Source organism: Larus michahellis, chromosome 10 (genome assembly GCF_964199755.1).
Source record: "Larus michahellis chromosome 10, bLarMic1.1, whole genome shotgun sequence".
NCBI classification, from domain to species: domain Eukaryota; kingdom Metazoa; phylum Chordata; class Aves; order Charadriiformes; family Laridae; genus Larus; species Larus michahellis.
Genome location: NC_133905.1, coordinates 15420721 through 15448119, shown reverse-complemented (window position 1 = coordinate 15448119; position 27399 = coordinate 15420721). Strand labels below are relative to the sequence as shown.

The 27399-nt window shown below is 45.1% G+C and overlaps 1 protein-coding gene across 5 annotated transcripts in view; it reads right to left on the bottom strand.

Annotated features, from left to right (window-relative positions):
• GRM7 (glutamate metabotropic receptor 7) overlaps positions 1-27399 on the bottom strand; it is a 304695-nt gene that overhangs the window by 60361 nt on the left and 216935 nt on the right. For all 5 annotated transcript variants that reach the window (XR_012589416.1, XM_074603377.1, XM_074603378.1 and 2 more), the window contains exon 8: positions 11232-12167. Coding sequence is in view for 4 of the 5 variants with exons in the window: in XM_074603377.1 (XP_074459478.1) it covers positions 11232-12167 (936 nt within the window). In the remaining variant the exon portion in view is untranslated. The remainder of the gene's footprint in view (positions 1-11231; positions 12168-27399) is intronic.

Genomic DNA, 27399 nt, shown 5'->3' with positions numbered 1-27399 from the left:
ATTATGAAGCTACCTGCTTCAATAATTGAAAATTTCACAAAATGAATTGATTGTTAATTATCTTTTAGCTTTCACCTATATATTCCGGTAAGGCTATTACCGTATAAGCATGAACACAATGACTGCACGGCTGATACCTGGCTAACGGTTGGTGGCATCCCTTCATTGGAAATGTACACCCTCCTCCTTAGGTAATTATGTGGAACATGATTGTGGCCTTGGGCTCTGCCTGCTCAGTGTTTTCAATTAGATTTTACTACAAAAGTACATATTAACATTAAAGGAGCATTACAATGCAGCAAATGTGATAAAACAGATCAATGTTAGATGTACCTTATGCTTCTGTTGTTTCAAGAATCATAATCACCATTAATTTATGGTCTTCTGAGGAGGATCTAATTACTCTAATCATCTCTTATTTCACCCTGAGCATGCACTTTTTCCTGTTACCTAGCTTTAAATACCTGCCTTGACAATAGAGACAACGTAGACCTGCAATTTTAGTGGTCCTGCAGCCTTTTACTGGCTTGGCTCAACTAGAAGGTGCTGAACAGAGTCAGATGCTTGGATGGGAGATCTCCCAGGCAGCACCAAGCACAGGGAGAAATCCCTCTTCCAGAAGAGTCCTGACTTGGGAATACAATGCAGCTCTGTGGAATGTGTATATCACCACACTGTCTTCATTCCTCCCGTCATTAAAGATGCCTCTTTGAAGAGCACAGATGTCAGTGCCCGCAGCCTGGCCAGATCCTGCCTATTTTCTGCCCAGTTTGAATTGCCCAATCTTCCCCACTTGCTGATGCCGTTATTAGTGTGGTTAATGCGATCCCGGAGGGCGCTCACAGCACACCCCAGTGACGGACGCAGCCTGAGAACATACATAGAATTACACACACCTGCCTGCCTTAAACTGCATTTCTGAGCGCTGCTAGAATTGCTCCACACCAGCTGATACAATGCTCCTAACTTGTTTTTAAATCCATCTGTAAAACGCTTCAGGTTTCTCCTGCATGCAAGGAACCGTTACGACTGTTATTATTGTATTCATTTCTGAAACACTCCAATCTTTGCCTGGCTGAACGTTATACAAATTAGTGGTGGGTAAAAGTCCAGAATCATTATATAGTTCCAGAAATAAGTGAAAATTAAAGCTTTTAAAACACATTTAAATATACAGAGATATTTTCCCACCGCTCATTGTTTTCTACGCAGCGTAGAAATGCAATTACAAGAAATTTCATGGCAACACGTATTAATATACCATTTTAGTCTCACTTCAGAGAGTAGCAAAACTTCAGGAAATATTTAATCCTTTACAAAAGTGACTCAAAGTGCTTTTGAAATACCCAGTGTCAAATCCGGCGTACGGAAATGCAGCTCCATCGGTATAAATGAGATTGTGTTTGGATGTCCCAGAGCCAGGTTCCATTTCTTCCAGAATTGCTCCTTTTTTTTGTGTGCGTGCTGCTTTCTGCAGACTCGGCTACCACCTTGCCGGAGCGATGTCTTGCTGCCGAGGGGAGAGCTTGCCGTGCTCTCCGCTCTGGAAGCTCCCACCCTACATTTAAAGCTTGAGACAAGGCAATGAAATTATAAACTAGCTCATCCCTTCTACAGATGTTGCCTCAGGCGCATGCTGCAAAGCCGCAAAGTAAAATAGCTCCAAGTTTTCTTAAAAATACAGCCACTGCCCAGAGGTACATCCACCTTCCCTCGCGCATCTCCTCATGAATCTCGGTGCCGAACAGCCTTCACCTGATCCATCTCCTGCTAACAAGAGCCACACTCGTCCCCCACGGGAGCAGGCACAACCTGGTGCCACAGCAGCCTCCGAATCACCAAACCCCAGCAGGGAGCACTCAGCCATCCCCCCCCGCCAGCGCAGAGGGGAGCGGGGCACCTGCAGTATCAACCTCCCATCCTTTTTTGGCACCAACCGAGTCTAACAACTTGTTCTATCTAAGCCTTAATTTGGCTCTCCGCGAGCCCTAAGCCATTTCCCATCATGTCAAAGGGAAGTGACAAATAACCACGCTTCTCTCTGCTACACCGAAGTGTTAGGGTATGGTATATCCAGAAATCCCAGATGCCTGAGTTTAGGCCACTATAATTTTGCTCAACTTTTTATAATATTGCTTCACTTCTCTTTTTTGTTTTTCCTTTTTTCTCCTTTTTTCCTTTTTTCATTTTTTCTTTTCCTTTTTTTCCCCCTTTTTCCCTTTTCTTTCTTTTTTTCTTTTCCTTTTTTTTCCCCTTTTTCCCTTTTCTTTCTTTTTTTCTTTTCCTTTTTTTCCCCTTTTTCCCTTTTCTTTCTTTTTTTCCTTTCCTTTTTTCTTGCAGCAAGCTACTAAGCAGAGGGAGATGGAGCAGGTATTCCTGACCAGGCCATCTAATTCCCGAAGCGATTCGTAAACACTGGGAAGCAATCCAGTCAGCACTATTATATTTTCCCCGAGCTGTACTCTCCCGGGGGAGTTCTCAAAAGCAGCTGCTGGAGGCCATAAGCCAGCAATGTTCAGAAAGCGCTGGGTCTACGACTTTGTTTAGGGACAAAACCGCCCACCAAAACACCGGGGACAGAGAAACAAGTGAGTGGCAAAAGATCAGTGACTCCGGAACTCAAAATTCCTGTAGCCCTCACTGCTCCCATGATGTGTATGTAAATACTGATGTTAATTTTTTTTTTTAGGGTGAAACCATTAGTAGCAGTGACACCTTATAAGCCTTTCATGCTATTTTTTGACTAGTCACAGCATCCCATTCCCCTTGGAAGACAAAGTGAATGCAGAAGGTAATAAAATAAATGATATTGAGAAGTTATATGTTTAAGACTTGTGATTAGTTCTACAGAAATTAACTTTGAAACTCTATAGACACTTAAAGGTATTCACAAGGTCTTTTACATACTTTTACAGTAGCGCTCTTACATACCCTGATAAAAATGCAGGCCACCAGGATCGTTTTTGTAATAAAGGTTATCACTAAAAAAAAAAATAAAAATCCCCTGATTATTTAATTTCTGGATTTCAAAGAACATTTGATTTTTCTCTCAATTAAAATGAAGTACTATGTACTCACTGTCAATAGCCCCATACTCCACAGAAGTGGACTTTATTACATACTCTTTTTCTTGGAGGATCTCCAGATCTTACAGCTCCAGCCTGGAGGCCCTTAACTGAAATTAAGTGAAGCTGCTTTTCAGTTCAGGCTCGTCTCAGGACAACTCTAACGTCAAATCATTATATTCCACGGTTTTCTCAGAGATACAATCTTGAGGCTGGATAAAATTAAGAACTTCAGCATCTGAACACGCAGATCCCTAATATAATGAAGCGACGGGCGAACTGAAAGCATATGAACGAGAGAAATTAATATTTGTGGTTAATGAGTTTTACACCAGTACTATTACTAGAACGCTTCTTTAAACGAAAGCTACAATTCACAACTGTCCTCGTATGAGCCCCAGATTCTGGTAGATTCAAAGTCACATTCCCCGTGAGCCTCAAAGCCTGATTTTCTCCACCAGCCAACAGTATAAAACTCCGACAAATGTTGCATTAAAATCCTCATAACTCCAAAATCCACCTCTATAGAGTTGCTATAGCAACTGTCATCTCAAGCCTTCCCAGGGGAGAAAATAAATGTGTGTCCTACCTGGCTAATCGGTATTTGTGTTGCAGAGAATTGAAGGGTAACTTAGTTTCACCAAAAAATAGAACATATACTGAAGTGCTACCATGTTAATGTGACATTATTTAATCTGAATAAGAATCCACTTTGCATGCGCCTTCAAATTATAGTATTTATGTAACATTCAACACAGTAAGTAAAAATGTTGCTGCCAAATATACCTGCCTTGCCCTGCTTATTCATTTGAACAGAATGGGCGTTATATAAATAGAGAAACAAGGAGGAAGGGGGCAGAGTAGAAGGGATTAAGGACTTCACATTTCACAGCGGTTGTATTGCAATTAAAAAGCCACCTCTACAGCCCAGGGTTCCCGCAATCTGGACGCAAAAATAAGCTGATGGGAAATGATGACTGCAAGGTCAACTTTTCCCCACCTCTCCTCCTTCCAGGATGAATAAAGCTCCCAGGCGGGAGGACCACACTGGCTGAGAAACCATCATCGCTCACTCAGGGTCAGGATTATAACTTTTTTAACTTGAAAAAAGTCCTGAAAATACTTCAAGAAAAAATCCTATTTGGAGAATATAATCAGGAGCATGTTGACAGTTACTACTAGCTCGTAGATACATCCAGAAATGTATTATTTTAATCTTAGCAATTACTAAATAAAAGTAATCACAGCTACGAGGCAATAAAATCTCTGCGAAACATAGAAATATAATGATGACATATCCCTCTATATTAGTTCAATGACATAATTTGAGAAAATAAGATCTTAGGGGAATATTCAACACACAACTACATCTGTACATAGTTATAGAGTACAGATACGGACTTCAAACCTGCGGAGACAATGATTTCTTTTAATCTAATGGTTACAGCTCTGGCAAATTTCCAAATTGTGTTCCTGCTTCCCAATCTGAGGAGCAGGCTCACAGGAAGCTGTACATCTCTACGCACTAATGAGGGATGCCGTCAGCCTGAAGAAGTGCCAAATGCGCTCGCAGAGTGACGCCGAGCAGCGCTGGGGTTCGGGCACGCGAAGTACCCCAGTGGGTTCTGGCGTGTCTGCTACGTAAAGCAGACTGATGCTCAGGTTTGCCATTAAAGGGGTCGAATTTTTCAGTATTACATTCTAGGGACTCAGGAAATGTAATTTAAACAACAGGAAAAAAAATAAATATATATGGTAATACTAAATAACCGTAGGAGAAGAAAATAGCTTGTAACCTCATAGTCCTTCATTATTAGAGCTGAACTTTGTTAGAAGAGAACAACACAGTGGCAAGAAAACACCCCACTCTAACCAAGGCTATTTAATACAAACCACAGGCAATTCCTCCTGCGCTACTCATCCCCGTACACCACCACCACACCCAAACTCAACATCTCCATAGTCTCCTATCCCATCCTTCCCGTGCAAGTTTTGCCTAAACAAAGAGATTCTTTGCAAAAACTTACTTTAAATTTGGGATGTGCATTTTATCTCAGCTGCTTTCTTGGGAGATTCTCCTGCACCGAGGAGGAGGAGAGGGATGCAGCCCCCTGGGAAGGCTGCTGCCGCTGCCCGTATTGCTGCCGAAGGCACCGGCTGAGGATGCCCCGCACGGGGCTGGGAGGTTTGCTTCCACCCGCCTGCCTCAGCCGCCTTTTAGTACTCTCTTAATCATAAACACAACTGTCGTTACACAACAAAGGTTAAAAAAATGGTAATAAGAAGTGTTGTAAAGTATTATTTTTCCTAACAATAAATTGACTTTTATATACAGAAAAAGCAAACCAGTATTTTAAAAACCCTGCATATCAGATTGATTTAACTACAGGTGCTTTTCCCTCTTCACTTTGCTTTTACCATGAAAGTATTGCCTGTGGAAATCCGCAATAGTGTAAGTTTTAAAAATATTTACATTACGAGAGAGACTAATAATAAAAAAGCAAACTATAAGTGCCACCTATGAAGTGATGTTTCCAAGATGTGTTAGAGCAGATCACACACTCTGCCATGCTTTTGCTTGTTACAGTATCTGTAAAGGGAAAACAATAAAAATAAAAAAAAAAACCCAAGACATGAAAACATGTGACTTTGTGAAAGCAGGTCAATCTCAAACGCATCTCCCGAAGCAGCGCTCGCGCCGGAGGACGCTGCCAGGGCCCGGCAGACGCGAGTCCCTGCTGCAGCGTCCCCAGGCACTGCCCCGGGCACGGCGGGACAGGGACAGGGCAGGGGCACCGGGCCCCCATCGGCCCCCGCAATCCCCGGCTGCAGTTCCTGCCTCGGGAAGGAACAGATCATCAAAGGAAAGAAAAGTGGATGAACAACCAACCGAGAGGCTGCAGGGACTAATTAATCTCTGCGCAGGGTGCGAGGCGCAGCTTCCCGCAGGATGCATTCCCACACCACCTGCATCCCCGTCCTTTTGCTTTCGTACTCTCAAATTTTGACTCAATTTGGCTTATTGATTTCGCTGTGCTTCGCCTGACCTTACAGAGCAATCTCTGCTCTTTTCAAGTGCCACTTTGTATTGACTCTGCCGCGGAGCTATGACTCCTGTAATTGGTTTAACAGCTCTTTGAGGCCACTTTGTTTCTGATAAGATACCCACAGATCCGCGGAGAATTTAAAATAGTTTTGTTGTCAAAAACAATTACACCAGGAGTGTAAAAGCAGTGTTTCATCCCTACAGTCCCTCTCCAAATGTTCAGGTTAACAAACTGAGCAACGCCAACGCAGAAGCCGGGCAGCAGGCGGGGATGGACGCGTCCCCCATCCTCGACCCCAAAACCCACTGACCCTTCAGCTAATGATGGTTTTGATCGTTAGGAGCTGCTCAGGGCCGAACGGTAAGTGACTCTCTTCTCTGGAGGGACTCTTCTCTGTGTTTAGTGGCTTTCCACCAAATACATACTAAAGGAAGGATCTTTCTGAGCAAAGACAGGGCACGATTCCAGTCCCCAGTACTGTGTCCTGGTCCTGAAGGGTTACATCAGCATTTTAGAATATATACTAACAGTTATAGGAAAACGCAAAAAACCCCACCCTGAAACACAACCCCCAAAACCTGGCCAACAGCAGCGACTCACAGGTGTGGAGCAGCGGCTGTGTGACCACTGCATCGCAGCCGAAGAAACTCAAAGAATGGTGAGACCATATTCCACGCCCATTAGGAAACAGCATTACCAGCCTAAGCCTACAAATGCTAACTGACCATGTGTTTTCTGAATTTTTAGAGAGCAAACGAAGAAACTGGCTGAGTAAATACAAGCTGTAAAAAGGTCAAGAATTCGCTTGTTCCATGTGCCGCCTCCCATACACTGAATGTTTTATCTCCATCCTGTGGTGCAGACTCTGATATCTGGCCTTCCTCAAACCACACTGCCTCCCCCCAGTCTGCTGGAAACACTACTGCTCGAGTTATTTACCTTTTATGAAGTATTGCAGCATACTTCTGCTTCTTTTGGTTGTTGTTGTGGTTGTTATTTTCTGTACTGAACAAGGTAGGTATTTTCAATATGCGTTCTAGCAAACAACATTATGCTTGTATTTATTGATAAAATAAAATAAATCCATACAATGAAAATCACAACATTATATATAACCCCATTTCCCAGTTTAAAAGATTGTGTTGCATGAGATTTTCAGCAGGTGCAATTTCCATTTCAGCAAAGACCTGCGTGGCTAAGCTTAAACACAATATTTTCCAGAGAAAATATCTGACAGGAAATCACTAGCAAGCCCAAAAAAGTACAACCCCCTCATCCCCACTCAAAACAAGAGAGACGGAGCAGAAAGCAAAGCAGCAAAGCTGCTGCAGCTCAATCTCTGTGCAGAGCAGAAGGGGGAAAAAGCCCCAGCAGCAGAGCTGTAGGTGCAGCACTTGGGCTTGGCACAGCACGATGGCCCAGTGTGCCACAGCCAAGGTCTGCCAATGCCTACAGGCTGGGGGAGCCTTGGACCATCTATAGGGACTATACGTCAGTGCATCTATGCGTGTTGCATGCATGCCCGCTGCCTAGGTGTGATGGAGTGAGAATGGCTGGAGAGCAGCCCTGAGGAGAAGGACCTGGGGATGTTGGTGGATGAGAAGCTCAGCACGAGCTGGCAATGTGCGCTGGCAGCCCAGAAACCCCCCGCAGCCTGGGCTGCATCCCCAGCAGCGTGGGCAGCAGGGCGAGGGGGGGATTCTGCCCCTCTGCTCTGGGGAAACCCCCCTGCAGGGCTGCCTCCAGCTCTGGGGCACCAACAGCAGAAGGACACGGAGCTGTTGGAGCGGGGCCAGAGGAGGCCACGGAGATGCTGGGAGGGCTGGAGCCCCTCTGCTGGGAGGACAGGCTGAGAGAGCTGGGGGGGTTCAGCCTGGAGCAGAGAAGGCTCCGGGGAGACCTTGGAGCCCCTTCCAGTCCCTAAAGGGGCTCCAGGAAAGCTGGGGAGGGACTCGGGATCAGGGAGGGGAGCCGTGGGATGAGGGGGAATGGTTTTAAACTAGAAGAGGGGAGATTTAGATGAGATCTGAGGAAGAAATTCTCTGCTGTGAGGGTGGTGAGCCCCTGGCCCAGGTTGCCCAGAGAAGCTGTGGCTGCCCCATCCCTGGAGGGGTTCAAGGCCAGGTTGGACGGGGCTTGGAGCAGCGTGGTCTGGTGGGAGGTGTCCCTGCCCAGGGCAGGGGGTGGCCCTGGGTGGTTTTTAAGGTCCCTTCCCACCCAAACCATTCTGTGATCACACTGGACGGTTTGTTGGACAAAACACACCAGGTTCCAGCCCAAGGAATGGTGATAAGCCCCAGCAGCACGTGATGAGTTTGTGCTGTGACCGCCAGCAGACACTGAAGTCCCCTGCCCCCAGTGCCCCGCACCGCGGGCTGCAGCAAGGAGAGGCAGTGGGTGCCGCGGGCTCTGTGGGGCAGCGTGGGATGTTCCCCTGGGCTGGAGCTCAGCACAGCGAAGGGCTGTTTGCTTTGCCCGGTACCTTCTTCTGTGCTCTGTGTGAAATCCAGTTAATCATCATCACTTTTGCTGTCCTACACAAACGTGTACAAGAATCTTATTCTTTCAAAGAAGCACAGGGTAATTTTCAGCTCTGTGACTGTACAGAAACCGAAAGCTTTTGCTACCAGACGATTTTCAGTGCTGGCAGCAGCCTTTGAAATTCTTTGGGTCTTGCTATCGCCTGGTTAAATCTTTGCAAACAACAATTTAAAGCACTTCATCTTGGTCACCTGCAGGCCTAAAGCGTTGCCAGGCAGGGAGCACAAAAGCTGCACTGTACCCCCTGCATCAGACCAAAGTTACAAACGGGCCCAACTGCGTTTAAAGCCGCTTACGCTGTTTCTTATCTCTCCCTTGACAGGGAGAGCGGGGGTGTTTGAAGCATTTGTAAGACTTGGCAGACCTCCTTTCCAGTTGAAATTAATTCCCTTTTGGGATGCAATGGCTGCCTGTAAAACCCATTGCAGAGGTGAGATGATACATGGAAATCTCCATGACCTCTGCCTCCTCCCAGGCGATCCCCTCTTCCACCGGCAAACTGAGGCCAGAACAATCGCAAATCTCTGTACAACCAGCCTCCCGAATTGCAAAGGAGAAAGCTCTGGTGGAGGCACCTTCCTATGGAAGCGACCTGTAGCCAAAGCGTGGACCTGTCTGAACGACACTGCAATTTTACTCCAATAATCCATAAGTTTAACAACTGCAAACTTGGAAATTATACCCCTGGCACAAAATGAGATGTGTTAGCTGGGATATGAAATTTGGTCACTCGTTTAAAAGGTGCAATAATTTTATCCACAGCGGTGAGCTTGCCCAAGTCTTGTGTTAAAGAACAAACATTAAATGAAGATAGAGGGGGGAAAAAACAGAGCAAGAAGCCAAAGCTCTTTCCTGCATAGGGAAGCCTGGGTTCAGTAAGTGGGGATAACTGACAGTATGCTACCAGATCCATGCAAGATCTGTGGGAGAAGCATTTGCGGTGAGGTCAATGATGCCTGGATTTAGGCGGAGAACACCAGGGAAGTAGATGGGTTCAGGGATGGGGAGGGTAAAACAGTCTGACAGCAGCTCAGGACGGCCTAATATTTTCATTTCTCCCCAAAGACTAGAGTCACAGGTATTTGCCAAATCACTCCGAAATTACAGCTACCTCCAAACAAGATTCAGAGAGAAGTAAAACCAGATCTCTATCACCAAACATTAGCTGGAACCGCTTGGGCAGCAGCAGGGACGTAACAGAAGGGGCCCAAGACCCTCATGGTTTGCTTTAGCCCTGCACGTTGTAGTAGCAGATCAATTTGAACACTGTTTACTCAAAATGCACAGAGCAACTAAGGTTTTCCCTTCCTAACTACTTTAAATGCAAATCTGAAAAGGTTTTTTTCCTGCCAATAGACCTTCGGGCAATGTTTTGGAAAATGAATTATACTGTCCTCTGGCTGTTTATTATTGCCCTCTTTCTCCAAGGCCACCATCCTCACCAATAAATATAACGGGAAGATGAGAGTGACTTTCTCCTTGTTCCTTTGTGTGAGATAAAAGAGAAGCTGTTAATGTTTGTACCTAAACCATCTCAGCAGCAGCTGCAACACGCTGGGCTGGTCCCAGCAGAGCTGATTCGATATATTTACAAAGAGCACTTTAAACCCAATTCCTGTGGGCAGCAAAGCCCAAAGTTGACCAAGTTTTGCATCTCTTCGTGTGCACGTCTGCTCTGATTGCCGGGGTGTGTTTCCCTAAGCTGAGCAGCTGAGAGCAGGGATGGAGGCGATGTGCCTGTGAGCCCTCAGACAGACACACTGCAGGGCCCTCTGCACCATCTGAAGCCTCTCGTAGCCAATGGGAGTCTTTTAATCAAGTCTGACGGCACTTTGCAGTAATTGATTTTTGTAACAATCTAACTAATGGATTAGATCCTAACGTTTGGATGCTTTTTCTTAAATCACGTAAGTGTAACATTTTGGGCTGGCAACTCCATGGGCTTAAGTGGATCTCACTTACGAAGAGAAGCAACCTGGCTTTCACTCCAGGACTCTGGCTATACCCTTGCCATTAGCTCCAGGGTAAGCCTGCCTGGGATAGTTTAAAAATAACCAATACAGAGAGAGCGTCAGTCTAGTCTCAGCGGCTGGAGCTCAAACTATTTACCTGCGGTGTAAATGTGCCCTGAGGCTGCCATTCCTGAAGCACAGCACTCATCAGATGGAGCACCACCCTCAGTGCCGAACACCAGAAGCGCAGGAGTCTACTTCGCTACTTTTTGACAGGTTTTTTTGCTTACATCTTGTATTCAAAATGATTTAGTTAAGAGATGCCTCTCTCTGGACAACATGACAGCTAATTCCCACTTATCCAACTGAAAAGATACAATTGAAATGGATGCAACAATAAAACTAATGGCTAATATGATTGCTATTGATCGTTTGCCAGTTTATCAAATGAATAACCCACCAGCTAAATGGAGAAGGAAAATAGTGCTATATATTGCACATGTCTCGGTAATGAGCCAACTGGATAGCTCATTTTAAAATCTATGTAAAGCTGAACATCGGTACGTAATTTATAATTGCAATGAATCCTGATATATCAGGTGCACGTTCGTTCATTTTTCACCTACCTTTTCGGCTGACTGGGCAGTGCCAAAAAATATTGGAATGAAGGCAAGCCATACTATACAGGTAGTGTACATAGTGAATCCAATGGGTTTAGCTTCATTAAAATTCTCTGGGACACCCCGAGTCTTGATGGCATACACAGTACACGTAACCATTAGAAGAATGCTATAACCCAAGGAACAAATGATTTGTAGATCCGTAATGTCACATTTGAGAACTCCTCTGGCTTGGTCAGGGTTCATAGTTTTCTGCTCATCATAATCTATGATGATGTTGGGTGGGTCAACGGCAAACCAAATAAAGACACCTAGAAGCTGAACAGATATCAAACTCGAGGTGATCGCCAGCTGTGACGTGGGGCTTATAAGCCTAGGTGCTGTCACTGACTTTTTGCCCTGTTCAAATATGCGGTAGATGCGGTTTGTTTTAGTTAAGAGGGCTGCATAGCTGATGCACATCCCCAAGCCCAAGAAGATACGCCGGAAGGAGCACACGGCAACGTTTGGTTTGGCGATCATCAGAAATGTGATGATGTAGCACAGAAATATCCCTGTTAACAGGACGTAGCTGAGTTCCCTCCCCGAAGCCCGGACAATGGGAGTATCGTTATATCTGATGAACGTTGCCATGACAAAAATGGTGGCAATAATTCCCAGCATAGCCAAGAAGACGGGTATCACAGCCCAGGGCGAGTGCCACTCCAGCTTGACAATGGGTATGGAACGGCATCCTGTTCGGTTCTCGTTGGGCCGCTCGTTGTATGAGCAGAGCAGACAGGTCACCTCGTCGGCCTGGTACTGATAGCCGTCGCAGAGCTCGCAGTGCCAGCAGCACGGCATCCCCTTCACCATCTTCTTCCTCTCTCCCGGCTTGCAAGGCAGGCTGCAGACCGAGGACGGGACTTCACGCACTCCTTTGCCCCACTGCATTTCGTCGATCTACAAGACAGGTGAAATAGAAAGAGGCTGGTTATTTAGACGTCACTGTCAGACATCCAGGGCGGGAATGGAAGAGGGGAGGACCAAAGGGGAACCTACAACAGAGAAAAACCAAATGGATAAACTTTATATGTGGTAGACTCCTGGAAAAGCACCAGGAACTACACATGCCAGTGTCTTCACACGGGACTTTGATGCGTGACTGTATTTACTGCCTTCATTTTTATTAGTAGTTAATTCTGGTGGAATGACACACAACATCAGACAGAGCAGTAGGGAGTAACCCTCTTCCTTCTTCCATGAAAATTAGTAAGAAAGCTGCAGTGGCTTGAGGGAAGGCAGCAGCTACATTCACAAACTGCTTTTCATGCATCTAGAGCTTGGGGCTTCTTACCGAGACAGAACAAGAGAGCTCCCTTCTTGGAACCGCTACTGACCAGGTTAATATTTTAAATGAGGTGAAAATGTGTCTTATATAGGGCATGGAATCAGTGAGAAGGTGGCAAGATCTGCAATATGAGCCAAGTGAGAAATATAAAGGACAAAGAAAATAGTCATCAATGAAAAATACAATAATTAGATAATATTTCATCTCAAAGTCACATTCTGCTTTTGAAATACCATACATGCTTCTGGGCATGCAAATTATTAATGATTATATTAAATAACTGGAAAGTCTCACTTGTCCTGCAGCCTTAAGAAACCTAAACTCCAAAGTATGTGCACAAAGACTTCCAAGTACTGCAGATAATTAGACTCACAAATCATTTCAAAAATATTCCTGACTAAAGCCACTAACCAGTTTCCCAGAACAAATGAGGTTTAGCTCTGGAGCCCCCCTGAAATAGTCCCCACTGGAATAACTGGGAAGCTCATGACATTACCAGCGCCAATTCATTGCACCAATTACCAACTCGGCTGCCCAGCAAAATTTCAGTGGCTTCAATGGCTTCTGTGTGTGGGAATGTATGGCTTTTCCAAATATAAAACCTGATCTCCTGAGATAGAAGTTAGTAAGTGTCATTAAAAACAAAGTTTCTTTTTTAGGTTACTTAAATGCTTACAAGCTCCAGGATTTTCCCTACAAGTAAAAAATTCTACAATGAGTTTCTTGAATCAGCTGCGTTATTATTAATATATACAGAAGACTGGGGTTTGCAAGTCTTAAACTGAAGGGTTAAGTCACACTCTTCTGATTTAACTCAAAATAGATCCTGTATCATCTTCATTTCATGTATTTGAAAAAAAACCTGAAATCATACACTGCTCAAATACTATACTACCAAGAGCCTCTACTGTGAATGTTATAAGAATAATCCCTCAATAAGAGATATTCTAGAGGTCTGCCACTGCTTGAGAAACTTCATTAACCTTCAATATTCACAACTTACTCCGAAAAAAAAAATATAAAATCCATGAACTCTTCTTTCATTCTGTGCTGAGCTGAAGGTGTGTTAGCTTACAGAAGCTGAAGGAATACTGATGATAAAGGAGAATGCAAAGGCTCATTGAATTGCACCAGTAAATGGTAGTTTGGTCTTACTGGAAGAGCGTGCATAAGGAGCCAGGAAATGCATTTCTGCGCCCAACTCCGCCACTGCTCCAACTAGCAAAGCCTGGCAAGGCCTTTACAAACCTGGAGTTGCCCTCCCAGCTCGTGCGTTTGCCTCGCAAGAGAGCTGGGGTAAGCTGGCACGTCTCGTGTAACCTGCTCGCTTCAGAGGCACCAAGATGACATTAGTGGGAAAGAGAACCAAAGAGATGGTGAGCAAAGAGAACCAGGGCCAAGAGCTCCGACCCATACAGCAAGTGTCACATTTCATGACAATTCCTTGAGAAATCAACTGACCGACAGTTTGCGTCTTCCTTTACTCTTCTTAATCGCTGATTTGTATCTTGCCGTTTTAGAAAGCGGCCTGAGACAGGGCAGCTATAACTTACCTGGGTTTGTACAGCTAGAAAGTGAGACACATGGATCCAGTCTGGAGCCTCCATTTTCCATCGTAACTGTTAAACACAGAAGTTACTTGACACCCTTTTTACGGCATGCACTGATGTGAAATGAGAAAGGCATCCTGACTGCATGGGGCTTGACCCAGTGATGAAAGGATTGTCACCAATTTTCTGCATGCCAACAGCTCATAGAACCACAGAATTACTAATGTGTTATCATACCCCCCCACCCCTGTTATGACTATAAAAGGGTGAATTTCCATATTCTCAATCACATCCCATGGCATTGCTGGGTAGTCAGGACAGCCTAAAGGTACTTCATTCTGCGCAGATACTGTGTGTAGAGATAAATAGAAGATCAGGCAAAACTAGGGAAAGTCCTTTTTCTGGTCTTCTGGGACGGCACCATGACAACTCTGTATCACCGGCCTCAGAAGGATTTGCAGTGTTGTGCTGCTTCTGGCAAGAAAATTATTGATGAAAACCTCCTGTCAGATAAAGCACCTGGCACCAGAGCCTGGCACTGGGAGAGGAGACTCGGAGTCAAGCTAGAGACACTTCCCCCCCTCAGAAAAGAATATTTGTGAAAAATTTTTGTCTTTGAAATAAATTATTGTTCATAACTCCTTTCAGAAATGCAAACAAAAGCAATAAAACATTCATTTGTGTATTTGGCTGCTTTAGGATCAAATGACTGTGCCTGATGTACTTTTTTTCTGTCCCCCTTTTCCCCTCCCTCCTTATTCCATCTTTTACTGCAGTTTCCTTGAAATAATTTAGCTTTTGAAAACCTGGATCTAAAAAAGACTTCTGTTGTGGCAAGTCATTGTTATATTCAGCCATTTCTTGCATTTATTTAAATCTAAACCTGCGTATATTCAGTGAATTTTTCCCAATGCTTTGAGTCACTATGAACTGGAAACTGCTTCCTTAAAGATTCTGAGTTCAGAGTTTCAGGATCAGGATCACAAAATCCTGATAAAACAGCAAGGATAACTTTTACCCATGATTACTGTAGGAGGACTTTCAACAAAAACTAAACAACAGAGCATTTCATTCAGCGACAGGAACCGCAGCGCTGGTTTGGTCCCTTCTTTTGTCACATGTCCATGGGACACAGCCACGGTGCAGCCCGCGGCCGCGTCCTGCCCAAGCTCTCGCTGACAGCAAACCAGCAGCGGGAGCATCCGAGCAGCGTTCAGAGACACAAACCACAGAAAGCAGAGCTGCAGACTGCCACGACAAGTCCAAACTTTTCTTGCACATTACCTCCTCTATTTAACAGAGAGATGCGACAGAAGTAAAAACAGTTTTGAGGATGATGGTGATTCCCAAGACAGTTGTTTCAATGTGCAACCAACCTTGCCCACCAAGAGTCATAACCAAACCACACCTACTGAACCCACAGGTGACGAGAGTGACTAGAGAAACGTCAGATCCAGGACTCAGGAGGTTCGTGCTCTTTTGCTGACCCTGCCCCCAGGCCAGTTTGATCACCTTGGGCAAGGCACTTCATGTATTTTTTTCCTCCATTTCCCCACGTATAAGCTGGAGTTGGCTTTCAATTATATTTATAATAAAGACCTACAGAAATCTTTGAGATCCATGGAGGAAGAGTGCTATATAGTCAACAAATACTACGCGTGCTATATAGTTACAAATACTACATTTCTGTAAGCAAATATAATAAAATCTTACCCCATAATCAAAAAGTGATTATCTGAAAATGCTAATCATAATCTAGAAAGCAGTAAGTAAACAATTTCATAAATCAGAAGAAAGTACTCTTCCAGTTAACACAAATGTTGCTTTTTTATGTAGAACTTTCCATTTCAGCCATATATAGGAATAGCATACGTAATATCAGGGAATTTATTCTTCCCAAACCAACACCATTCACGGATGCAGCCGGTCCCGCCCTACTCACAGCTATCCAACAGCTTTGCATCCTGAACTTAGCACTTGACCAAGTCAGCACCGAGAGACACAAGGTACTCCCCCACTAAAATTCGGCCAGATTTGGGAAAGATGCAAAACCTAGGCCGCACTAGGTGCTGTAGACAGATGTGTCTAATGTCTTGAAAAATCACATATCTACCCATCATCCACTTATCCTCATGGTAAGTGGCGCAGCTTCAACAGCATCGTGTGCAGACTGATGCTATTATAGTTCATCCACTGATGAACTGATCTGATAAACGGGAAAAAAAAACCAAAACAACCCTCAAACCCACAACTCGTTCCTTGTAGGACATTCAAAAGACCTGAGAACTTCAAAGTTGGCCCCGCTCTGAGGTACATGGACCCAGTAGAGCCGCTGTGTCACAGTGGGACACTATGTTTTGCCCTACCGCCACAGCACAGAGGAAAAAAAAAAACCAAACCAAAAAACCCAGAAAAGAACAAGGTCTCTTCCAGATCCAGTGCTTTCCCCACAGCCACGGAGCAGTGCACCATCCATCTTGGTTAGAGGTTAACCCTATCTCTTTTTTTCCCCAAGCTCTCCCAACTCCTGCACATCATCCAGTTCATAAGTGCCTTGAGCTAGAGGGATGGGATCCATTTCCAATATAAATTCTCATTATGTTCACTCCAGAACAAACATTAACAAGAAATGCTTAGTCTGTCTCATAAGGCCTAGCATAATTGTTCATTTTAATGAATAAAGTAACTCAATATATGTGTATAATTTAAACATCGCTGCTTTTTTTCTCACCACCACAAACATTTCTGTAATAAGCTATTTGTTCTGAACTAAATTGTTTCATGCAATGTTTGATTAAAATAAAAATCAGTACAAAAATAATTACATTAGTGATAATTAACCTACTCGGGGAAAAAAAAATAGCCGTGTTCCCTGATACGACTTTCATAACTGTGCCATTAATTTCACGGACACATTAGAAAACAATTGCGGAGGATTGCGCTCAGATTTATTGCCACCTTACAGATTGCTTTTGGACTCCAGTTACTAAGTCAGCAGTTCAAACAGTTTTTGTATATTCAACTTTACAGATAGCAATATTTGCATGACTTAGCTCTTCGGGCTTAGCTATTAATGTCTTGTAATTAGTTTCTAAATCCAGGGCTTTAACATGATAATGGTTTTAAGCTAAGAATCTGTCAATAACACATAGTCAACAGAGCCTTCTGCAAAATATCAACTAAAATCCTTTCAAGAGATCACAGCAACGATAAGCCAAACTACCAGAGAAGGATGCGACGCTACTCCAATGACTTACCCAGACACTGCAAATAAGGTACATCACCTCATACTGTAACTTATTTTAATTTCACTGCCTGCAGGGGATTGACAGAAAAGCCGTAAGCCGAGCACAGAGCCTGCAAGGTGATGGAGGCAAAAAACCCCCGATGTTTTCGCTTGTGAGGAGCAAATCACTTCATTCTGAGCGATGCAGGCTTAATGCATTTTCAGGGTAGCGCAAAAGATCGCCACAAACTAAACCCCCCTCTATTTAAACAGAATGACTGTTTTGCGCAGCAGCAGCAGACCAGCTCTGGGAAGCCACCCGTCCTGTCCCGTCCCGTCCCCTCCCCATGGGGACCGAAGCCGTGGTCCCGCCCCAGCCCCTTCGCAGGACCCGGCTCCAGTGGCCCTCGCCCCCAGCTTGGGAGCCATCCTCGTCTCCTGGGTGCCCTCAGCACAGCTGTGAGCCCCGTTACACCCCGGCATGAGGTAAAGACTGAGCTCACTCCTCCCTCTTCAGTTTCTTTCTGTTTTCTTGCTTTAAATCAAAGCCAAAATCCAGCTAACTTCAAAGCAGCTTTAAAAACCTGTGCAGGGCAGAAGTAGGTGGCGATAACCAGCAGCCCCAACACCCAGAGCGGTGCCTGAACCTGATCCCCCCAGCTGCGTAGGAGCATCCCTGCTGGGACGGGGGTGCCGAACGTCCCAGATCCGGTCCTGAGCTCTGCAGCTCGCCCCTGCCTCCCAACAGCTGTTTTTCCTCGTCCTTTCAGTGCGGCTCCACAGAACGCTTCGTCAGCGAGATGGAGCATCCGGCGGCGCTGCCGCCCTCCCCACACCAGAGACCACGCAGTTTGTGCTAGCGAGTGTTTTTAGCTATCTTGGGACAGCTCAAAAGAAAGTGACTTTCGAGGAAGCGCAAAATCTCCTAAGTATTCCTGCTCTGCTGTATTAATTATCCTAAATCTCTCCTATCTATCTTCTTTATAAACAGAAGTTAAACATCCTTATGTATTTTTTGTTCTGGTTTCTCCCACTGCTGCCCTTTTAGTTTAGCCCTAATGTAGCAGCGACTGCCGCGGGAACGGGCAGCGTCCTGTCCATAAACACACACAGGACAAGCAAATCACAACTTTCTAATTGAAGGTGACGGAAACTCATCGCTTCTCAAAGCCTTCCAGCCAAAAAACCTGCAGTTTTTCATTCTCGGCACAAATCAGAGATGTTGTCAACAAATCATGACAACATTCCAACAATCCCAGACCCTCCATCTTCACCCCTGGTGATGCAGATACCCATTAATGAGCAAACTGCCCCCAGGATCAGCCTCACCCAGGATGCGCACAGCTCCCATTTCCTCCTCTCATTAATGTTGCGACAGCTCCTGGGAAGCCCCGGCGTGGGCAGGGATCCCACAGTGCAGAAAATAACTTTCCTTCAAGCTTTGGGAAGAGGCGGGACGAGGGGCTGTCTCGGCTCCCCCGGGGAGGGGACGGGGATGCTGGGCGGGTGAAGAGATGGGGAAGTATCCAGTGTTTCACTGGGTAACTGATCTCCTGAAATACTGGAGGTCAGTCATCTACCTGAATTCTCCTCTAGTGAGAAAACTCTAACTGCATTTCAACACCTTTAATACCTGCGGGCGCACTGGGGAGAGGCTCCCTCCTGCTCCACTCTTCTCGCACCGAATGCTCAGCTCTATGTTACCTATCACGGGTAAAAAACCCCCCGGCACTGGTTCTTCCACCTAGACTAAAGGACAAGTGGGCATTTGGGTACAGGTATAACAATCTGCATAGCGTTTGCATCACATTTTATTTAATACATTAAATTAATTACGATTTAAACTTCAACTAAAAACATCACTTTTGTTCCTACGCTGCAACTCCTTTTTGGTGATCTCGTAATAAGCAGTTCTAAACCTACATATAAACCTGATTTATTTTTCTTTTTCCTTTTCAGATCTTACTTTTTCTTTCATGTAATATTTGTCATAATTTTCTACCAATCTTACCTGCTTTGAGGACACCAGAAGCAAGTTGCACCGAGCACTTTTAATAACATCTTTAATGAGATCCAAAGGCTATTTGTTCTACATTAAACCAAGGACATTTTCAGCACAACATCGAAGTAGAGAAAAATGCTTAATCTACAATTTTTGCAAAAAAGCTTATTATCATATATTTCTGTTGACACACAATAAAACTGAAAATTAATTATTTTAATGCTTCTATATCTGACTACAGCTTTATGTTGTCTTCTCACTAATGGAAGGGGATGGCCCATGCGTCTTCAGCATTCACCCCGCCTTCCCTGCATAATTTCTTTTAATTAAAAAAAGAGCACGTACTTCCAAATGTGCATTTATAATACACCGTCTTTATCTATTTAAGTTGATAGGTCAGAGCAAATCTATCTTCTGAAAGCAGAGGCAATCTCAGACCATTTTTCATCCTTCAGTAGGTGGCCCAGAGTCGGAGTTCCTGTAACCGGCCCCACGCCAAGCACTGACTGACGGGGGGGTTTGGGGGGGGGTCCATGCTGCTGCCCTCTGCGTTGTGCCCAGCGCTTCATTCCCAGCACCCCTCCCTGTCAAACCGGTCAGAAGGGAGTCCAGTCTGAGAGTCGTCCTCCCTGTGTCACCAAACAGGCCGAGCTCGCCGTGCCCTTGGTATCCTACATGCGGAAAATAACATCTCCCACCTGGGGTGCAACCCGTGCCATTCTTACACACCGGCCTTCATTTCAGAATATCACGTATTCATTTGAAAATTAATAAAACCAGCCCTCATTGTCTCTCGCTGTTCATTCTGCTGCAGTCATTTTTTTCCCTCTCAACCAACAAAAGACATTTTTAGGGGAAAGTTCGGTCTCCAAGCGCTTCCCTTCAATTCCCACTACAACCTAGCACACAGCAAACCTGCGCAGCGTAAATTATCCGGTTTTGTGCTTTTTTTTGAAGGGTGCTCTAAAGGCATCTGGGGGGGGCGGGGTGAGAGGGGAGGATGAAAACCTATTGCACAGCATCAAGAGGATATTTACACATCAGATTTCAGCTTCATACAGGGAAAATGACAGCTCACTGTGGGACCAGCCCAGAATGCCTTCATTGAGTGACACTCCAACTGATTTCAATTGGAGCTTTCCTTCAGTGTTTAATTATACTACAGATCACCTTGAAATCACCAGCAGGTTACTCAAGAGACACAGCTATGAGGGAGAATTTACCCGAAAAAGTGCTAGCGCTCTTAAAACTTTCTTTTGGGGGGGGAAGATCTAGCTAGTGTGGTGCAGGGATTATGAAAAACAATAACCTCTTTTAGTTCAGCTACTGGTTCATACTGTGCGGACCACAGTAATCTGCCAGTGCTCGTTTCCCAGTGTCAGGAGTCCCGCCAGTCCTATTTATCAGGACGTTTATCATTTCTTCCTGGCTAATGACTGCACGATCTTTGAGTAGGAATTAGGATTTCGACTCAGAGGTATGTAGAGCAGACGTGCCTACATACAGCCATAGGAATTTATGTAAAGCACTCCTCTAAACAATACCAAGGCCCTTTAAAAAGCTGCATGTTTTCAGCAGACGGCAGGGGGGGCAGGACGGTGGTGCCACTTGGCAAAGCTCGGACGAGGTGACACTGGCGGAACTCACAAGCCACGATTTCAGCCTGAAACCCCCTCCGCTCATGTCACTGCTCATAACCTTTTACCAGCTCCTGTGTTTCTCTTGTTGTATACACGGAGATAAAGTTCTGCTTAATTAAAGGAGCAATTTACAGCTTGTCTGGCTACTAACTGAGACAATGAAAGCAGACCTATGGAAATCGTAGCCTGGACACCCCTCTCTCAAGCATTTATTATATTTTGGCATAAGCTGGCTTGTCCTTTAGTGTCACAATCTTCAGTCAAACACAGCGGAAAATGAAGCCTGGCACCTCTGACGAATGAGAACAACCTGCAGTGAGGAACATGCCCCTTCACACCAACAACGGGTCACTGTGCCCAAATGACCAAGGCACTGCCATTTCATAGAATGGTTTGGGTTGGAAGGGACATTAAAGCCCATCCAGTGCCCCGCCCTGCCCTGGGCAGGGGCACCTCCCACCAGACCAGGTTGCTCCAAGCCCCGTCCAACCTGGCCTTGAACCCCTCCAGGGATGGGGCAGCCACAGCTTCTCTGGGCAACCTGGGCCAGGGGCTCACCACCCTCACAGCAGAGAATTTCTTCCTAATGTCTAATCTAAATCTACCCTTTTCCAGTTTGAAGACACTACCCCTCGTCCTATAACCACATGCCCTTGTAAAAAGTCCTTCTCCAGCTTTCTTGTAGGCCCCCGTCTGATACTGGAAGGCTGCTATAAGGTTTCCCCAGAGTCTTCTCTTCTCCAGGCCGAACCCACCTCGGGGCCTGCCCAGCGCTCAGCATCTATTATTAGAGATGAAGCACCAGACTGCATTGTGTCCCCAACCATCAAACACCAGGATCTCAACAGGAGTGGTCTGATCGCAACAGGGTTCACATACACTGCGATGCAAAACAAAAAGGGAAAAGATGAAAGATTTCATTTCAAAGTGAGGTGGCCCAGTTACATACTTATGTAAGAAAAAAACTGTTCAATATTTTACTATTCTGGTGGAAGGAGCCTTAACAAAGTTCCCGTCAACCAAAGGTGTTTCAGATCTTTAGTTTCTTCCACTTTTTAGGATGGTTCGACATGTTTGCACGTATCTTATTTCAAATATACCCATGTTGCAGCTGGAACTTAAATAAAGAACTTAAATGTCATGAGGTATAAAGTAAATAATTAGATATGGTTACCTTTTGTATGACTCCTAACAGAGAAAGCTCAAATGGTCTAGCTGACTCCCACGCTGTTCTCCATCCCCAGATCCGAGTGCTACGAATGCAGCAGTAGAGGATAAATAGCACGAAGCAAGATGAGAGGCCAAAGCCACCAGCACGCAGTGTTTGCTCTGTGCCCACTGACTCCACCAGAATGTCCCACGTACCCGTGGTTCTGCCCTCGCCCAGTGCCCGTCCCACAGCAGCACCACTGAAGGCCTTCGTTGTGCGGGGTGACAAGAAACCCGCAATCCAAAGCGCCAAAGCACATACAACAGAGCTCAACATTAGGACAGAGCAATTGCTTACCACTTAAGCAGTCCAAATCAAATGTTCAAATGCCTGTTTCTAACATGTTCATAATGCTCAGCAACTAGCAAGTTGGAGTCCTAAATAACAAGCCTGGATGACAACGGCACCTCTACAAGCAAATCCGGGCATTCAGATTTTTCTCTTGAAAACTCCTTTTCTGCGTTGTTTTTCATGGTATAGCTGTGAGTTGACCTTATCCAAGTTTTGAGAAAAGGATTAGCCCTTTCTGTTTGTTTATCTCTGCTTATGAGCTAATAACTTCTTTTTTTCTGTTATTTACGATGGTGAAAAAGGAATGCATCTGCCAAATCCGATATACTACTGTCAAAACGCAAAGGGTAATAACTAGAGATGTACCAAATGGCATGTGTGTAATTTGGATAGCATTTATCCTGAAGTGCCTGCCAACTCAAAATGCTTTAGTTTATTTATCCTACTAATTCCCAAGCTGATTCAAAGACCAGTATTTGCTAGTCAAATTATTTGGTCCCGTTTTTCCCTTTTTAAAGAATCAGCATCAATGGTACAGTAATTTTCTCATCATGTCTAGCGTGCACGGCATAATGACACACAGGCCGGGGAAGCAAGATGAAAGAAATACAAAATTCTGAGTGAAACTCAGTACCTAACTCATTTAGGCCCTAATTAGATTGCTGCAGCGTTATTAATGCTATTAAATTATCTTGCTCAGGTATACTCAGTCCATCGGTCCCTAAAAGGACTGTAGATGGTACACAGAAAATTAGGGTTGGCTGATGGGACTTTAATTATACTGCACTCGGGGCCACTCTTCCATCAAGGCCGCAGTCGCGTCTCGCTGAAGGCAAACCGGGCGAGGAAGACGAGGGTGATATGGTTGTGACGGGGGTCACTGCAAGGGAAGGCGGCCGAGGGCTGGTGCTGGCGGCTGCTTCTGCTCCCAAAGCCGCGCAGGACGCTGGTGTGGTCTGCAGCAGGTAGACCGAGATGGCATACAAAAACCCAGCAACACCGCTTGAAAATGAAGATCATTCCATGGATTTAACATCTAAATTAATAAGAACAAAAATACTGGCCCTGCCTTTAATGATAATGGTATTGGTCTAGTTGAAATTCTACTAAAATTCTGGAAAAAAAAATATAAAAAAACCCCAGAGGCTTTTCAGGGTTTTGTTTGTTTGGTTTTGGGTGGTTGGGGTTTTTTTTTCTTGTTTTAAATTAACCTTGCAAAGCTAAGAAATGCCTCATCACATTTTTGAATACTGAAACAATAATAGCACAATACTTTGCCTTTCTCCCCCCTTCCCCTTCCACCTCTTTGAAAAGTAAAAGAAGGACTGGCACCGGTAACTTCCTCTTTCCAGTCAGGCGCCCTAAATATTCAGCCATAAGACATGCTCCCAGTTGTGCACCTCCCTGCCAGTGCAGTCAATTTTTCTCCTCACTCCTTCCCACAAACAGGGTAATTAATGTTTTCATTAAAGTCGTGGCGAGCATCCTGGCGCACTGCTCTCTCCCAGCGCCCGGCTGGCAGCGGGAGATTCGCCCCCCGGTGAGGGGGGGCCCATGTGTAGAGCTCCCATGTCCTGAATGAACTCCAACCTTGGGTGACCAGGGAGAAAAGCCTGTCCCACCTTTTCCAGCTGTATTTTTGAGAGGAAAAGGGACCCAAGATCTACTTTTGCAAAGGGAGTTTAACGTCTGTGCTACCCTGCACCAGCCAGTCGAAAGGCATTGCAAGAACGGAAAAAAATATCTAATTATACTTACCATTGGGAGCCAGATGCTCGGATGCTACTTTTAACGGTCAAATACACACCCTCCGCACCATTAAGAGGTGCGATTAACAAGTAAACAAGGTTGTTTCACGGGAATCATTTAACACAGCGTTTTCATATAAAATGTACATTTTCAGATTAGTGGAAGAAGAAACAAATAAAAAAAGGAAAATAAAGCAAATAAAGGCTTCCCCTAAAGTTTTAAGAGCAGGCTAAAGACCCTGTGCAGCTGTTTATTTGGGGCTATTACTGCCTATCATGTGAATGATTAGCCGGAGACACATTAAAATGCACGCTATATATCCAATATTATAGACTTGCCGCAAACCACGTCAATTTTCTCCAGAAATCAGTACTCAGGGACATTTAAAAAGTGATTATTTTTGACCCACTCAATACACGTTCTCTGTCAGGAACCTTTATGCTTTGCTTAAGTGTTGGAAACTAAAGACTGGTCACACGGGCCTGATGTGTGCGGAGCTTTTAAAAATACCCTGTGTGGGATTTCTTTCTCCCCTCTGAAGCAAACGGGCGCAGTGTTATGCCATCACCACCATTCCCGCTCTGCCATCCTTGGCACTTGCATCTCTACGGTAGCAAAATTTCATTTTGCAAAACACAGCTGGATTATGTTTCGGACCTACATAAAATCGCTTTAAGCCAATAGTTGCCATGTCTGTTAATACCATACATTAAAAAAAAAATTTACATGCAAATTCGATAAATAAAAATGGGAGACAAACGAGCGAGCCTTTGGCTGCTGTTAATAGCCATCGGACTGCCGGGCGTGCCTGGAGGATGCCAGCCCAAACCCGCAGACAAGCATAATAATAAAACTTTCTTTGCCCTTGGTCTCGGGCTGCATCCTTGGTTTGCGCCTCCCCAGCGGGTTTTGCTGAGAGACGCAGAGCCCCCCCGCTGCCCCCCGGCTCTGCCCCGCTCTGTCCCCACCACTCCCCACCCCCGGGAGGGCAGCGCCGGGCTCTCCCCACTCACAGACACAGCGATATTAAACAAAAACCTTCTGCCACAACCAAAAACTGCAAGAGGAAACATAAAGAAAGGAGATGTCAAAGGACGAAGCGTGACCCGCGTGTCGGCGGCTGCCCTGCTGAGCTCACTAGACATCAACCACCATACTGCCGGCCACTGCCTCCGGGACAAAAGGTCACACTTATTTTGCAATGGAAAAGACAAACCCTAAATGAATTCGATCCAGAAGCAGAAACTCAATCACTATTTTGCCGACACTTCTCCCTCTTTTCCAGGCACAGCCTTGGCTTGCCAGCGCCTACGGTGCTAATCGCGCGCCTCTGCGCACCCCCAGCCTGCAGCTCAAAGACTTCAGCAGAGAGAATATTTTCTGTCAACCTCCCTTTGCCAGGGCAAGGATGAGATGCAAACACAGAAGCTGCTGCAGCATCCCTGCGCCACCGGAGCTCACCCACCGCAGAGAGCAGCCCGCCTTCCCCCGCGCCTCCGGGGCACCGGCAGAGCCAGGGGATGCTCCAGCTTTACCGCGGGAGCCATGGGGGTCCTGCCGGGCTGAAACGCGGGGAGAAGAATGGAAAAGTGTGGCAAAGCCACAGCTGTGTTCTAACAGCCGGTCTAACTAGATCCACAGCGGATCTAACTAGAAACCTGAGTTTTCTACCGGATCCCCGGACAGGTATTTGCAAAGTGCCGAGTGTTCACGCACTCTTGGACCAGTTGCTGCTGGTTCCTGCTCCCAGAGCGGTGGAAGAGAAGCTGGCTGGTGAGCAGGAGAACAGCTTTGTTGCACACACGTGGTGTTTTCCCCTACATAGCTGGGTGAACTTCTCCAAACACAACAAAACGCATCTGTCGTTGGAAAGCATCTTTCTGTTTTCAGGTGTGAAAAAAAGAATATTGCACCCTCAATATCACACCAACTGACATTACTACTCCTGCCAAAAGCACCCAAACCTGTTAATTACCCATAAAATATCCCAGCGAAGTATTTGCTCTTGAATATATTTGCTGATAAAAACACATTAGACTTGCAAAGAAGGATTTAAGGAGCGATGCGCAGGAACAAAATCACCACCTATTTTAAAAACACAGTGATTTATTTTTTGACCATCTATTTCTTATGCATACATTCTCAGAGCATAACTCTGCCTGGTGGGTATTAAAGAGAGCAACACAAGATGACGCAAATTCTGAAGTCACGAAGTCTTCTGCTACGTAATTTTTTTCCTTTAGAGTTTTTATGAGCTCCTTACCTTTCTGTTTTTTTCCTATCTTTGAAAAGATGTGTAATACATCTTAGACATTCTCTCAGCCTGCTTTCTCTTAGCATTTATATCCCTACAAGCATTTTACCGTGTGACATTCTCAGACCTGGAGGAAAATTATAGCGATGCTCAGAGTTGCCAAAAGCTGATATAGCTTAATTCACTTTGCTTTGCCTAAGGTAGCACAGCTCACGCGGTATACATTACCGCCTGGGCAAAATGGGTCAATAACAAAGAGGAAATGACATTTCACGTCTCTAATTCCAAGTCTGAGCTAGTTTGCAGAGTGAGGTGTAAGATTTAACTATTGCCTTCCTCTTTTTATATAGCAAACATCTATACAGAAAGTTCAACTCACTGAATAACCTTTCTTTTTTAAAAAAAATACAGTTTTCATGATTTTTCAAGTGAGGCAAGTAACAGACAGGCAAGGGGTCCGCACTGCTCTGGATCTTCTCTTGGTGGGTTATTTTCTAATTCTGCAGACGGTGGTGACTGAGGGCTGCAGGTACTCCTTCTCCTGGCTGGTTCTGTTTTGCTATTCACACCCAACCTTACCAAAGCCTCCTAACGTTCGAATCCTCTAAGTTACTTTTCCCCATGCCAAAAAATGCCACCCTGGCAGGAGGATTTCTGGTTCACTTCACACAAGACCTCGCTGCGGGACGATTGCACAGGGTTACCACCTGGGTACCAGCTGCTGCAGCAGCACACAGGCAAACTATTTGCCAATGTTACAAACCCCTCAGCTTTCTATTGCATATGCTCAAAAGTTCGTGCAGTCAACATCATGCTGCTCTCAAGATTTTCTGGTTTAATTTGGTATTACATGCTAAATATTTGGCCCAAGTTTATTGAAGGTCACTTTGAGACAGACTCTGAGACTCTCTGGACTACAACA